At 37.3% G+C, this 15,444-nt stretch overlaps 1 protein-coding gene across 1 annotated transcript; it reads right to left on the minus strand.

Annotated features, from left to right (window-relative positions):
• LOC132706927 (uncharacterized) lies at nt 1-11,548 on the minus strand. The gene is made up of 8 exons (XM_060678524.1): nt 11,463-11,548; nt 10,475-10,532; nt 5,567-5,833; nt 3,993-4,065; nt 2,042-2,137; nt 594-620; nt 357-532; nt 1-296 (listed from the first exon to the last, which is right to left on the minus strand). The coding sequence occupies exons 1-8, from the start codon at nt 11,546-11,548 to the stop codon at nt 123-125; spliced, it is 957 nt and encodes a 318-aa protein (XP_060534507.1). The 3' UTR covers nt 1-122.
• Nucleotides 11,549-15,444: the final 3,896 nt, after the last annotated feature.

Here is a 15,444-nt window from a genome sequence, read left to right on the forward strand (position 1 = left end):
TGCAACAATGTGAAGGTAAACAATTAAAAGCAACTAAAAAGGTCTTTTATTAAAAATATTACTTGGACAACTTCAATTAAAAACAATAGAGAGCAAATAATAATAATCGAGACTCCGCGAGGTTAATTTTTCCAATTCGAGTCGAATCCCGCGGAATCAGAATCTGAATCGTTTCGCGCTAAAGACGAAAAGCTCCTCGTGGGCGTTTTGGGAGTGGTGGGGGTACTGCTCAAGCCCGAATCAAGCGCCCGTTTCGACTTTTTCCTCGTCAGGTACCCCTTGGGGCCAGCGCCGTCCTGCGAAACCACGGAAACCGGTACCACCGAACAGACGGCCCTTTGCCCTTTCCTACATACCTTGTTGACGTTATCGGCCGAGCCCCATCCCTTGTGGACTTTGTCCACGAACGGATCGACGGGGTTGACGATGCTGCAGGTATTGTTACCTACCCCTAGGAAGTTGCTGAACGCTTCCGTTGTCTTCTTCACTCTTACATTGAAGGAACCTATCCTTAGGAACCCTAGATCCTTGTCTAGGGAAACGCCATGTTATATAGCAACGGTGTTACGAACTAAAGCGGGATATTGGATTACCTGATTGTTTTTTGCGTCCCTTAACTGCTGCAAAAGAAATAATACCAGGCACTGTGAATCGAAACTTTATTCACGATGTTTATTTTTACATGCGTGGATAATACTGCTAAGTATGTATAAAATACTGTATAAGATAAAATGCTGCCCTGAACCACTACAGAAATAATAACTAGCGATTAAAAACTCAACGACTAACAAAATAAAATATGAATATAAATAAAATCAAACTAAAAGCGATGTAGTACGTGCGGGTGAGGTATATGGTAGGTAAAACAAAGCAATGGCCTCCCTGTTTTCCTAGGTGGATCCTATTTTGCTTACAGTTTTACACCTGATGCAAGTCTTAACGTTCTTACACTAGTAGAGTTAAAAACAAGCAGATAGTCTACTAGCAATACCCATAATTAACAAACTGGACCAGCAAAATTGCCTGAAAGTTCGATGTAACTGAATTTTGAGATGCCACCAATAGTGAAGAAGTGAAGTGAAGAATGAAGAAACATTTGTTCACATCACTACTAGAGTGCGGTTTGAAAAATTGTTCGATGGCAGGAAATACATATAGATTTTGTGGTTTGGTGGAGTCTGCAGTGTCTTAACGGGTAAAGGAACACTGGTTAATGAAAGCGTTTCAGGAGGTTGTGGAATGGTAATAATATGCAGATCTTCAGCAGCTGTCACTTCACCAGGTCTCTAAATTACTTTCCTGGAATTAGATATAGATTAATGGGAATAAAGAGCAAATCTTTTAATTTTCTTTCATTTCTAAAATTTTGTTGCGGTAAGTGTTAACTACTATTTTAGTAGGAAGAGAACACAAAACTAAGAAATTTAGCAGAAACCGAGCAAATTAAAACTTTTAGACTATGGTTTAAGTTTATGCAACAGTGGAAACATAGTTCATTTTTCTGTTGCACCTTATGGTTTGTATAATACGCATTATACGCGTAAACCAATGAAAATGACAAAAACCAATGAGGCCCTCAATGGTTTCTGCAGTTTCAATGAGAAAGTCACTGTAGACGAATGACCAGAATTATGTGAAAATTAATGAAAATTGTTTTTTCCGCGGTGTCTAATGGTGACATCTCCAACGTTGCTGGTCTGTCTGTCGACTTACTCCAGAGTACTTCTTGGCCAATAGGAAGTCAATAAAAAAAAAATCAAAGCTCTACAGAACATTAGTAACCCGCGTCTGATATGCCGATGTAAAAAGACTAGATATTTGACTACTGTACGGTCGGTATAAAAGCGCTACTTGGTGACGTGGTAGTTGTGATAAGTTGCGAAAAGCGGTGTCGTCGGCGCGGGAAGGGTGTTAGCGGCGTAGCGGGATGTGGGCAGGGAGATCGGCTTGTTGCGGAAGCTCATGGATTTCCGCGCCGGTTTCCCGTGCCCGGTTTTCCCTGATGCGCCGCCGGTCGCGGCCGTTGCCTCACGATACTCACTGCGCAGCGTCACGCCGCCGTTTTCCTTTTGCTCCTTGACGATGAGGTAGTACTCGGCGGTACGGCCGCTGTAGTCCCGCACGTTTGGGTCGGCTTCTGGAAGGTAAGTAATGAAAGAATTCAGCACCAGTTCTTGAGGTACGTCCTATAAAAATTTAATGTCGAGGATTATAATTAGCAGGACCCGGAAGCCACCTTTAATGTAAAGACTTTGAAAAACAGTCGTGTAAACAAGTGTTTCATAACATTCTGCAAAAACACGACATGCGCCTTCTCTATCTATTACTACTCGAAGTTATCGTCATAATACATTTCTTATTAGATAGGCCAGACTTTTCAATGGGTATAGTGGGGACAAGTTACGTCATTAATTATTTAATTCTAATTATTATTTTATAATATAATAATAATAAAAAATATTATCTGATTAATACAATAACAGCGTTTTATAAATACTTTTCTGAAACTATAATATATAAAAATCGATTGGGACATGGAAATGGTAACGGATAGACTCTACTACAATAGATCCGCCTTAGTCGAATTGAACAGAGGAGAAATAAGCGAATATCTTTGATATCACGATACCACTTCGATGATAACGTTAAAAGAGCGAGAAACGAGAAGTTAGATAAGTATCAGGAATTGGCGCTAGAGATAAAAAACTCATACGGGTTTTAAACTCTTTCAAAATTATACCAATAGTTATCTCCGCGAATGCCCTAATTGACAAGCAGCCCCCGAATTCCTGAAGCAAGCTGAACTGTCGGACTCGAAAACAATTATAGAGCCCTTGTCCAAAAGCTGTAAATGTAGCACAGTTAGAAGAGTTCTTGCCCGGAAATAAACCGTTGACTAAGCCTAGTCCCGTTTAACATGAAACACACCGACGCAAGTGGTGGTTTTAAAAAAATAAATATAAATAATAATAATAGATTATAACATATTCGCATAACAAAACTATAGCAGACTTTTATCAAAGTCACCCATTAGGGAATTTCCCAGACATGTTTAAGTCTCAACATACCTGGTAGTTTACAATTTGGATATCCAAGCATATTCAGAATAAAGATGAAGCAAATAAAGGTGTAGAAAGTAGCAAGTAGCAAACTCTGAAATAATTGAGACTGCAGGAAATCCAGTTTAGGTCTACGTTTGAACTCGCAGCAGGTATGGTCGAAATATTATGAGAGTATGTTCATTTCTGTGCAGTAAACGTTAGTGATGTAAATAATAACCTTAAATAAAACCTTGTTGAATAGATAAGGAGGAAACTTCTTTTTAATGGTGGTTTGTATAATGAAAATATGCCATATGTATAAAAAAAAAGCCATCCTTAAATTTGAAAAACGGTGACGACCTCGGACCACTTGAACTAACTTTAGGCATGAATCTTGAAGTTTTTGTACACGTCTGATAAAGCATTGACTGTAGCAGTAAATCACTTTTAATGTACCACAGGCTCTTCCAAGCTTATAAGTCACACACACATTTCGCAGATTTAAATCTGTTAATCTCAAAGTTATTTCCAAAAACGACTTTGTTCTAATTTGTTGATGGTTATCCTCATCAAGAGATAAAATATATAAAGATGATATATATAAAATGTTCAAGTGACCAATGAAATTAGCAAATATAAATAGTATAGACCAGGGGTCCCCTGATGCTATCTTGAGGTATTCCGGATTTAACGTCGCTGCTATTTGAACTTGCTGAGTTCGATTAGACAAGAATGATTTTTGCGAACTATGGGCACTGTCATTCCACCACATAAAACTTAATCTAGATAATAAATGGTTACGCTTTTAAGAGGCTAATTAAAAGCAATATAGATCAATAATGGGCTTTTTATTTTATTTTATTAAATTTGGATTTTGCCTTAACTCGTTCCAATTGATTTTTCATCTTACATAACGTAACTTCAAATTAAATGTTTAATTACCGTACTTACTATAGACTTCGATGAGCAGCTTGAACAGGTCCTTGTGGCCGAATTGAGCAGATATATGCAGCGGCGTATAACCCTGAAAGCCAAAGATGTTCATCATAGGGCAGAAAATCACGAGAACCAATGTAAATTTATTTCTTTTCCAGTGTAGCCAATCCAACAACTCAAATGTTTAAAATTTAATTTTTAGCGTGGTGCGTTTTATCCACGTCACTCTAAACTTGACCCAAAACTACTATATGGGAACCAACGAATTCGGCCGCGTGATAATGAAAAACCCGCTCGATTCCGACCAAACAAATATGTTTACAATTTTTATGGGCCCGTTAAAAAAGTGTCCGTGAGAAAGGGGTTGCCATATTCTCGCCGGATTTTTCTAATTCTTACATGAACGGTGGCCATAAAAATCGTTATGGAATGTTTCCGAGGTCCTTTTTTTAAAGCCGCAGAGCACAACGCCACACTCATAATAGAAGGGATTTTTATATAATTTTCTACGAACGCCTCTTATTAATACCTCTGGGGTCTCGTCTTCAAGCAGGTCCGTACCGAGCGGGATCATCGGGATACGTTTCTACGTTAACGAGACTTGGATTTTGTATGAAAAACTTCCGCTTAACTCACAATGGGCACGAGCAATTAAAAGAAGTAGACATATTACCCGACAGGGTTGCGTAATGTCGAAACTGGGGTCCGTATATAAAACAAAAATGAATCCGGACCTGCACGTGACCGGTAGCCGGCTACTTGTCAACGTCTCGGGGACTGACGGGCCGAAAAAGCGACGTTGCCGCGTTGATGATAACTATACAGGCCGGGCACGGGATTCCTCCCGGGATCCGATGTCACTGTCCGGATTAAGATTTCGAATAATAAAGGGAGATAACGACGTGTTTGACGGCGTCCCATTATCGCGTCCATTTTGATGGGCGTAATAGATGTAGTTGGTTGAATTTACAGACGATCGATTTGACGATGGCTACTATCATTGGAAGATATTAAAAATAACAACCCCAGTTGGGAAAACGAATAAACTGTAATTATATTTTTTTTAGAACGCTACAGTGTTTAAATCTTGCTTTAAACAGAATTTTAAGTTGCCAAAATATGGCCACGGAATTCATCAGCCAAATCTGTAGCAGATCTGCTACGCTACAACAAAATGTCGTAAGAATAATGGTGGGTCTACTGACAGGACAATGCCACGCAAAGAAGCATCTAAACCTAACGGAAGTCGAAGAAAATACTGAATACAGACTCGATCAAGAAGAGGAGGAAACAGCCACACACCTGCTAATTTGTGCGGATGCTTTTTCACCTCCAGGGTGTAATCTAACCAAAGGGAATGAGCTACTCCAAGAAGCCGCTATGAAAGCTGTGTTATGAGTGACCAATTCCTTGTTGGGTTAGTTTCGGTTCTCTTTGGGTTCCGAACAAGAAAAGTCACCCTCAAGACTGAACAAAAATGTTCAGAAATCGATTGAAAACAAGCTAATAATGGAAATTTTTGTATTAAATGCATCAGAAAAAAATTGACGTTTGGATACTTAGGACTGAAACAGAATCAATATACTTACCCCGTTCTGAGTCCAAGCGAAGCCAGCGAAGCGATAACCATGAAAATAAAAAAGTGATATTATTATTCGTTTAATGGACTGGCATTGATCCAAGAGTCCTACGGCTCGAGTTTGCGTCAAAGGACCCTTTAAACCAATAGCATCGTCCGAAGAACGAAATCGAAGAGGGTTACTTACTGTTTTTCCGTTCACGTCCACCTTGTACTTCCCCGCGAAAATTTTGACGATCTCGACGTTGCCATATTTCGCGCCCCAGTGCAACACGGTCTGCGAAAAACAAATAACAACGTGTGACGCCCATAAGAGGGGGTTCGCTAAAAAATGTTTTATGCAGAGGTTGGCGGTATTAACTAGGGAACAGTTTCGAAATTAATTGGGTCTTATGCAAACTGTCTAGCTGGTTGTTTTTGTGGAAAGTCAGCGTTATCCATATAATTTGAAGTTAATAACCTCAGTGTTACTGTGCTCTTGAATGAATTTAATGTTACTAATAGATAACACAGTATAAGCACTTTGAAGTATAAATTAATCAATGGTAACGCTGGTTTATGAACGCTGGTTTAGTATATTGATTTTTCAAGTTTCCTGTAAGTTTTATTGCATTGTATTGTATTTTATTGTTTATTGGAAATTGTTTATTATAGTCTTGATTTTTAAAGTTTATTCTGTATTTGGATTAGTCACCCTTTTCTATTGCATTCGATGGCTAAAAACGGTAATAATTTGCTAAAATCGGAGTAATAATTTGTGTTAAGTGTGACTTAAGGTAAATAAGACGAGTTTTTTGGTTTAAAGTAGTAAATTATGTGTATATTATTTTTTACGTTGCGTTTAAGCTTAAATATTAAAGTACTTTTTGTACTCCCGTCTGTAAAATACCTAATTACACACCAATCTAGCGTGCGGGAAGCGTCACTTTACCACATCAGTTTCGTGGGGGGTTTGGGAGCAATCGGATGTTTTCGGAGATATTTCCCACGCCTTCAATTTTGACATTTGTCTATTTTAACGATCATGTCAGTGAATATATCCGTGTTGTTTTACGAAAATGTTTCCGTAAAAACTAACGGTCGTAGAAAAAGTATAGTATGCAACACGTTCGGTAAACTTTTTAACTCGCTCGCTCCGCTCGTGTCAAATAAACTCGTTTACCGCACTTGTTGCATAATATACTAATTATTAACCATTGGCACACTTCAAAGACTTATTGTAGACATAACGCCACTTTCATAATAAATTAAACGAAATCCTGGGGATAGTTTGCAAACTACTTGGATGCATACATACTAACCAACATCTGAAGTTAACTAATCCAAGGTTGGGTTTAATCCTAATCCTGTCATTTAGTATTCAGTTTAACTGTGTATACTGTTTCAAGGATCAAGTAATATCTGAAAAGTGAAAGCAGAATAGAGAAAATAAGATTATCATTATCCAAAAAATATTTTCGGGTTTAATTATTTTTACTTTTGGTCAATTTTTGCTTGCGAAGTGTGTTAGTTAAAAGCGAACATTTTGGAATCTCTAAATTTTCTGAAACACCTTTCATATAAACGACTTGGAAAATTGAAGTTTCTAATTCCCCAAATAGAGTTATTAAGTTATTTCTAAAATAATCTATATATAGAATGTATAGTGGAAATATAAAGGTCGATTTCGAAGACATTTTGTTAATAGACCTCTGCTCTAAACATAACATAAAATCAGGTTCGTTTAAAGGGCAAATTTCGTTGGTTGGTTTTCATCGCGTGGTACACACACATTCTGCCTTATGAACTTGGGAAAGCACCATTGATAAAACATTATTTAGGTTAGTTGCGGATTTGTAGGCATTGCATCAATGACTCGTCGGGTCTCCTTTAGATATAATTCGTCACTTTCCAAATACTCACATATATTTATTCTTTAATTTCCTTTAAAAGGCATCACAGTTGATCAAATTTTTCGGTCCGTGTATATATTTTCTTTATCTCGATCGACGTCCGCGGGTTTTTTTTTGGAGCGGGGAGCGGGCGGCGCCGATAAAAAAAAAGTGGCGATTCCAATCGACAAATGGCTTCCCGCGGCCCCGAAAACTATGTGACAATTTGCAAAACATTATATATATGGCACCGTCCGATTCGAATTTATGTATTTATGTCGCGTCCATTCCCGTGTTTCGCCTTATCTGATACAAGCGGTATCTGCGGCGGCGATCTGCGCCGTATATGCCCACATATTTTGGATTCCCCTCTTTTCCTTTTTTTTTATTTCCTTTACAACGTACCCCGTCGAGAGCGCCTGCCTCGCGAGCACTATCTGATGTTTAAATTATGCCCAAAAGACAAAAGGATTAAAACGATATTTAACCGGCGCGGGAAGTTACGATATATATATATATGTATAGGAGAAGAAAAGTTTCAGCAGACCGATGCTGAAAACTTTGAACCAGGAAACTTACGGCCCTAGTTTCCAACTTTTCTTGTTTGTTGCTAACGATATCGAGTTTTTTGCCCAAGAAATGAAGGAAACCGTCGTAAAAAGTCACTCCACCGAATATTTCATCTTTGCGTCATCAAATTCTGATCCAAGCACGAACATTAGGATTATTATTGCTCCCATTAAATTCAATACGGCGATGGCAGCTGTACGTTACTGATCTAAAAAATATAATCGACTACATACAGAATTAACACAAAAATTAGACCAAGAATGTAGTGGATCTTTTTGAATTTAAAAAAGAACTCAGCAGGATCACTTCACAAATACACTGTTGAATATGCTCGTCACACATTTATTTAAATAGTATATGATACAATAGGTTTGAAAAACAACAGTTTAGTCACGAGTGAGGAGCACAGTTGACGTGTGTTTAATAAAAGAGCGTCTGAAGAAGTTTATCAGTTTATTTTTTGAAAAACGTCAAAACCATCAGTATTTAAAATCTTTCTAATCCGCTCGCTACCAAAGCCGTGACTAAATTATCGGAAACGCCGGAAGTGACTGGCGACAATGGATAACGAAGTTGACGTCTTAACGTGAGACTTTGTACAAGCCTGATTCGTGGATAATTACCCACTAGGGTAGAGAAAAAAGCTTGGTTTAGGTTAAAACTACTTTTTCAGAATCGTCAATTTGTGTTTAGATCTCTCTTCAATGTTTTAAAGGAACTTCCGCAGACTACTGGAATACAATGCTATTTACAAATCTCTACCTCTTTACCCGGTACATTCAAAAAAATCCGACTGTCACTAAGTACTCTATTCGCTTTTTAGTATTTCATTATCAGTGTATTATTTTCAGCGGCCATGTTAATAACTTGAATATTAGATTTATTGATAACATTACACCACGATAATAAGATGCTGATGCTTAAGTGTGCGATTCCTGATTACAGGGTGTTGAAATAAAAAAAGCGGTTATCCCTCATTTTCATTAAAACCACTTTACAGAGGTCGAGGTGGCGTCGCGGTAAAAATTTTATAGAAAAAAATGGTACGCCACTACATTTTTCAAGAATAAATTTCATTTTGCGATTAATGTCTCAGTAAAAATGTTCGCTCGACTCTGTGTCGTCTGAGAAGGGGTTTCAGGCGAAAAATTAAAAAGCAATAAAAATCTTATTTAATTATTAGAAAATAAAAAAGTAGCATTAAACATTGTGAATATTGTTTCCACACAATCAAGCAAGCATCAAAAACATTTTCAATGAAAATGAAGAAAAGATATTTTCAAAAATAGCGATTGCGGACTTACATTTATATAAACTTTATATAAACTGAGCATTTTTCTGAATTTTGCAAGAAAGACATTGTTATAATTTCCTTGAAGGATTTTTTTACTATAAAATGGTGAAAATCAATGTCACAAATAACAAATTCGCACTATGGTTAGGGCCATCACTACATATTATGAAATAGTGCAATTGCGTAAATAAATTCAAATTGTTGGTAATAATATCTAACCCATCACCTTATCCCGTGACTGCTTAGGTGTTTTCTGTTTATCTTTTTGCTTTTTTCCCTTTGTGACCTTTAATCTAACTTAAGCCTTTTGTAACTTTCTGGTCAATTTCCATGACGACGTCGTAAATAACATCGACCTAGTTACCCGCCATTACGTATGGTAAATTTACCGGGTGTGACGTAATGATCGATTCGATATCTGCCGTGCGAAATCTTCCGTTTAATTCCGGGTAAAATTATATACCGCGGGCCGTCGCAGTGTAATTTGGGCAATTTGCTGTCGATGATGACGGTTCGAAAAATTACCAATTCAAATTCGGCGTTGGTTCTCCTCTCTCGTCACACCGACGACAGGTTCAGGTGTTAATTTCCGAATACATATATCGATATCGCACCTTTATCGTCGCTCCGATGCTTCGGCAGGAAGTTATCCGTTTTTTTTTTTGTTATTTATTTGGGCCCTTATCCGCAAGGTGATCGGAGACTAATTGGATGGTGGCCCCCCGCCCCCCTATCGTTCTTCTCCCGCGTCCGTCTTTAATAAATCGTCGATGTCGCGGCACTCATTTCCTGAACTTTTAATTCGGTTGTTCCTCGAGAGATTTACGGCGCCGATCGAAAGGGCCGACGGTTTACAGGGCCTGTTTGCAAGTAAGTAAAATAAACCCTGAAATTCATCGGAGTCTATGAATGGAATATGTATATTACATAGAAACGTTGTCCAAAGTTTTCGTCAAAAATGTTTAGAACTTGTAACAGAAAAGTTCAGCACGACAATGTGCTACCGTTACTATTCTACGTCTTGAAATACCGCAAATTTTGGTTGTGAGGTATTAAATAAAATGTTTTGCGGTTTTCTTAAGTTTTATCAAGTAAGTATATTGGAAACATCAATAAAAAGAGGATGCGCAAACCAACCCCCGCATAAAGCGTGTACATATTACTAAACTTTTCGTATACTTACATACTGTCGAAATTTGTTCCGTAGAGACAATAGGGTGAGGCATGGAAAAGAAAAAAATCTTAAATTAATTAACACGGAAAGCTTGGATATTCACGGAATAGCAAGGACAGAGAAAGAAAATAATAATACATGTTTGAATCCACTTGGAAAAGATGTCCTCATTTGCATTTTATTCTTTTACGGTTTCCTTTACTACTAAGTAGCGGTGATAGTTGAGTCAAAAATAGCTTTAGTAATTTTCTTTTTGACAATAAGATAAAATCATACAACTTGGAAACAATCAACCTAGTATATTACCCTTATTTATCACTATTTTGAAAAAAATTGTTAGTAAGTTTTCCATAAAATGTTTCGCCTAAAACGAAACCAATACAAATTAAAAACAAACCACAGACACATGAACAACAACTATGCAAGAATCGTACCAAAACATATACATATATTTCTATAATGGAAATATAATAATAGGAAATATTTAAAGAAAAACGTATTTTCCTATTCTATATCTTTCAAGCTTTATAATATTAAAAATTCACGTTAATAGCGCATAATTATTTCATACAGGGGATTTTCCAACTCTTAGCAACTTGACGAATTTAATTTTTTTAAATGGAACACACTGTACCTAACTGCTATATGCTGCTGAGCCAGTTCCCCCCTATAAGTTTGTTAACGTTTCCCTATAACTATCGATTGAAGTTTTTTCGCTATGTTTAGTTTTTATTTAACATCAAAATAAGGACAAAGAGAGTAGTTTGACACTCTGTACAGACTAACTAAACTAAACTAAAAGCAATGCACTCCACTCATGCAATTAGATGAGAAATGCCTCAAGTTTTGACCGGTCGCCCCATACGATGGGTAAAACATCGTCCATTACGATGAAAGAAGAACGGTTTTTATTTCGCTTCGATGGTTAATCCGCCGCGATCGGTCTTTGAACAAAGATAACCCCCAAGAATTTAAAATAGCACCTGTAGGACCTTACACCCGAGACACCCGTCTAGGGTTTACCTTTTCATGATCGCCCACGTCCGATCCGATTTCGATAAGAAAAATTAAATGGCGCGTCATTTTAACCCCCGTTGGAGCCGAACGAAACCTTTTATGCACGCCCAAACAGTTCCTAAAAGCTATACGCCGATGCTTCACCAGTAGTATTTTGAAAGACTTTTTCCTTATTCCAAATTGGTGATCACAGTGAAAGTGTCGGACACCAACAAGGTAGGCTCCTGCGAGCTCTCATCTTTACCCAATTACGGTTTGAGCGAAAACTTTAGATTTTTAAATGTCACAAACTATATTTTTTCTCAATTTTATTTAATTTTTGAAAATTGTGTCTTGGAAGCTGCGACCATCAGATCAGATCAGATCAGACCAGACTATGGGAAAAATTGTAAATGAAACTTTTTCTTTACTTCTCTAATGGCAAATAGCATTAAATTAATGAAGTATTAATTTTTTAGGATAACCTGGTTTTTTCAAATAGCACCCTAGTGGCAACAATTTTTTTTTAAAACCGGTACTATTTTTGCAACATTTTGACACCAAAATTTTCAAAATCCGTTAAAAGGAAGGAAAAAACCAGAAAAGCAAATACATTTTTATTAAAACTGAATATTACTTATGTGGCTTTGCTTCTATTCATCATCAAGTCGGCATGATTGAAAATTCTGACAGTTTGTACATTTTTATCTAATTATCGATTTTATCGTGTTATCGATTTTGATTATCATGGACAACAATAATCAATTTACAAATGGCGAAACAATTGATATGTTTCTGATATACGGGGAGCAAGAAAAACTCTCGATTTGAAAAAAGTTTTATTTACAATTTTTCCCATGATCAGGCGACCCAATAAATAGTATTTATGATGGTCACAGCCTCCTAGACACAATTTTCAAAACTTAAATAAAAATTCAAAAAAAAAAAGAAAAACTGTCCTATCCAAAAAATCCTCTGAATCCAAAAATGCAAAAAAATAAGGTTGTGCCATTTAAAATTACAAAGTTACCAGGAAGGAAGGAAGATCCAGACTATATAACTCAAAAACTGACAAAAGAGTACGAAAAACGCTAATTACTGAGAAAGGAAAAGACAATTTGTAAACAGGTAGATCTGGAACTCGAAAACAACATAGCCATCGAATGTTGTGAGAAATACCTAACCACGAACAGGAAATTGAAGAACGAATTAAAAAGGGAAGGAATGTCATCGGAGCATGGAATTTGCAATTTTGGTCCAGGAATATTTCAGATAACAGAAAAAAAACTTATTGTGTGCTCCCGAGAACCTCAACTGAGAGTACTCGCTTGGATAAGCACATTTATATTTGCAGCGACAGTCGAGTGGTTGTCCCAGCTTTGACCTCTGTAAGTGCTACTTGCATTGGACAAGCAGATGTGTGCTGAAGAGCGAGCTTAATCAATGGATTAGGAAGCAGTTCTTTCCGCGTCGAGGACGTTTACCGGGACTGAGGAAGTCAAGGGTTCTAATGGAGCACCTTTATATGATGGCGATGGGCGACGACAATAGAATAGAAGGAAAATCTATTTCATTATTTCGTAATCAGCTGCGCACTACTAGAGGGCAGGCGTTTAAGAGTACTAGAAGGGAACGACCCCGAGAAACTATCCAAACTCTCCATGACAGAGGTACAACCTCGAGAGTTCAGGGTTCTTCTAGGGGTAGGGTAAGCGAAGATGGAATAATAGATTGGAAGGTCGGTAAGGATCTACCGCAGATAGAATAGTAGGAATTCAGCATGATTATTAAAAAGACAGCTTTCGCTATCCCTTATTTTTTTATAGAACGTCGCCTAAAAAATCATCCCCTATATTCGGCGCGCGGTCAAAAAAAAAACACACCGAAACAAAAATTGTCATCGCACGCTGCGATCTGATAAGAGGTGGCGTTTTAGGAGAAGGGGGCGCGGCCCCGCGGGAGGCCCCCCCCGACGAACAGCGGGCAGTCCTAAAACAAACAGCGTGTCCCCCGCGTTATTATATGACTCCGCGGTAAAACGCGTCCCCGCGGCGGCGGCGGCGGCCCCGCGTTCTTTTCTTTCTTCGTTCCGTCTAAAATATGCGTAATATTCCGTGACGTATATATACGACTTTCTTCGTAAAGAATTTTCGTGCGGGTATATACGATTTTTTGGCGAAAAATCTCCAGATTTATGGGTCAGAGATTGCGTTAGCGGCGCATGCGGTAGGATATTCGTCGTTCGTTTTTCGAGAAAACTTACCGCCTGTTTTGGTGTCCGTTGGTGTCATTCCACGCAGATCCGGGAAATATGAAAAATAAGAAAAAAAGTCAATATAATGAAAACGTTCCAATACTAATTATATAATTATTACAATTACGGAGTTTCTAAGCGCGAAATATTGTCATGTTTGAGTTTGGCGTATCTAAGCACCCAAACAGGAATAGCAATGCTGACCGATGAAAACAGTGAATTTTTTTCGGCTTTCTATGCCGACATTCTGGCCTATTGTATGCAAAGTTTGAAAGAGACATATATTGGCGACCATATTGTGGCTGATAAAAACTTTAAGCAATGTGTGCAAAACAAACTAAATTATCAGACTAAATAACACCCAATAAAAAATACAATGGCAATTAAAACAATTACAATACAACTGAATTATTATTGTTGGGCCAGCAAGAAAATATTCTGAAATTACCTTATCTACCTTTGGCTAAATGTAACTAAACCCTAAAAACCAATAATTTTCAATTAATTGCCATTATATTATTTGGCCCAGTCAAAATTGGTTTGAGAATGACCGACCGCAACCTAAACTGGAAATTTCAACCAGGCGTTCCAAAACATTTTACCACAAAAGCCTATATCATAAATGTCGATAAATATCAAAACTACAGAAAGGCAAACTGTTAATTTGTTAATTTGTAAAAAAGAAGAACACAGTGGCGTATCGTTTTTTTCAAGAATACTATTTGATTGAACAAATCTTAAACGTTTATTATTATATGGAAAAAAAAAGATTAGGATTAAGCACGGCCTGTATGTTCGCCGTTAATGCACGACCTTCCGGTATTTTAGCAGACGGATGGAACAAAATCCGGCCCAAAAACCAAAGGGTGTATATTATTTATATTTGAACGGGGGAACCGTTTCTCGTATTCCTTTTGGGCGTCCGGTGCACGCCCATCATTATTAATCATTCGCCATTTCGTTATTAAAGTTATATCAGCGCGCCCGGGTTTATCTGCTCGTATCATCGGCCGACACAAATTCACAGCTTGCCGTTTTTGTCACGCGATCGCAACGCGAGACCAACGGGTGTCTCGGCATTAAAAAAATAAATAAATAAAATGAAATGAAATTAACGGTTGCGGTTGAGAAAACAAACCCAACGGGACTGTTAATAGTACCGAGTGGACAAAAAAAACTATAGGCTATTTCTGGAAAGTTTACAGTAACAAAATGCAAAATTCCGTCCGGTTCCGTTCAGTTTGGATGTTGTAGGTGAACTTTGGGTACCGTCAGGAAAGGGGAGAGGACTTAATAATCGTACATAATGGAAACGAAGATGAAGTTTTGAAAGAAGGTTTCCTCACCTTTCTTTCTTCTAGTATGACATGACCACAAAGACACGAATTGAGATGTATTTGAAAGCCAACGTAAAGACTCTAAATTTATCTTCGAGAAACAAGAAATTATCAACGGGTTAGTCCGCAAAAATGTTAAATTTGAATATAATAATAACATATTTTACCTAAAATAGGTCTACTAATTGTATTTAGGTAAAAAACCTAACTTGTTTTTTTCTATTGCGTTTATTTTAACTGATTGAAGTCTAATTTTAACTATAAGAATTTGGCTTAATAAAAATCAACATATGACATACTTAAAGATAATTTCAAAATAAAAAGATATTTAGGAAGCCTTAACGAAACTTCCATTAAACCAAACTAATAAATAGAAAAAATAAAAACAGAAA

Source organism: Cylas formicarius, unplaced genomic scaffold, assembly GCF_029955315.1.
Source record: "Cylas formicarius isolate icCylForm1 unplaced genomic scaffold, icCylForm1.1 PGA_scaffold_9__14_contigs__length_23061073, whole genome shotgun sequence".
NCBI lineage: Eukaryota > Metazoa > Arthropoda > Insecta > Coleoptera > Brentidae > Cylas > Cylas formicarius.

Bases quoted from the DNA above. Each gene is read 5' to 3' on its own strand.
- LOC132706927 (XM_060678524.1), bottom strand. From the start codon at position 11,548: ATGACGCGCCATTTAATTTTTCTTATCGAAATCGGATCGGACGTGGGC. The intron at 10,533-11,462 runs GTAAGGTCCTAC...AATTAATTTAAG, and splicing joins CCTAGACGGGTGTCTCGGGT to ATTTTTTTCTTTTCCATGCC. The intron at 297-356 runs GTATGTAGGAAA...GTGGTTTCGCAG, and splicing joins CGGCCGATAACGTCAACAAG to GACGGCGCTGGCCCCAAGGG.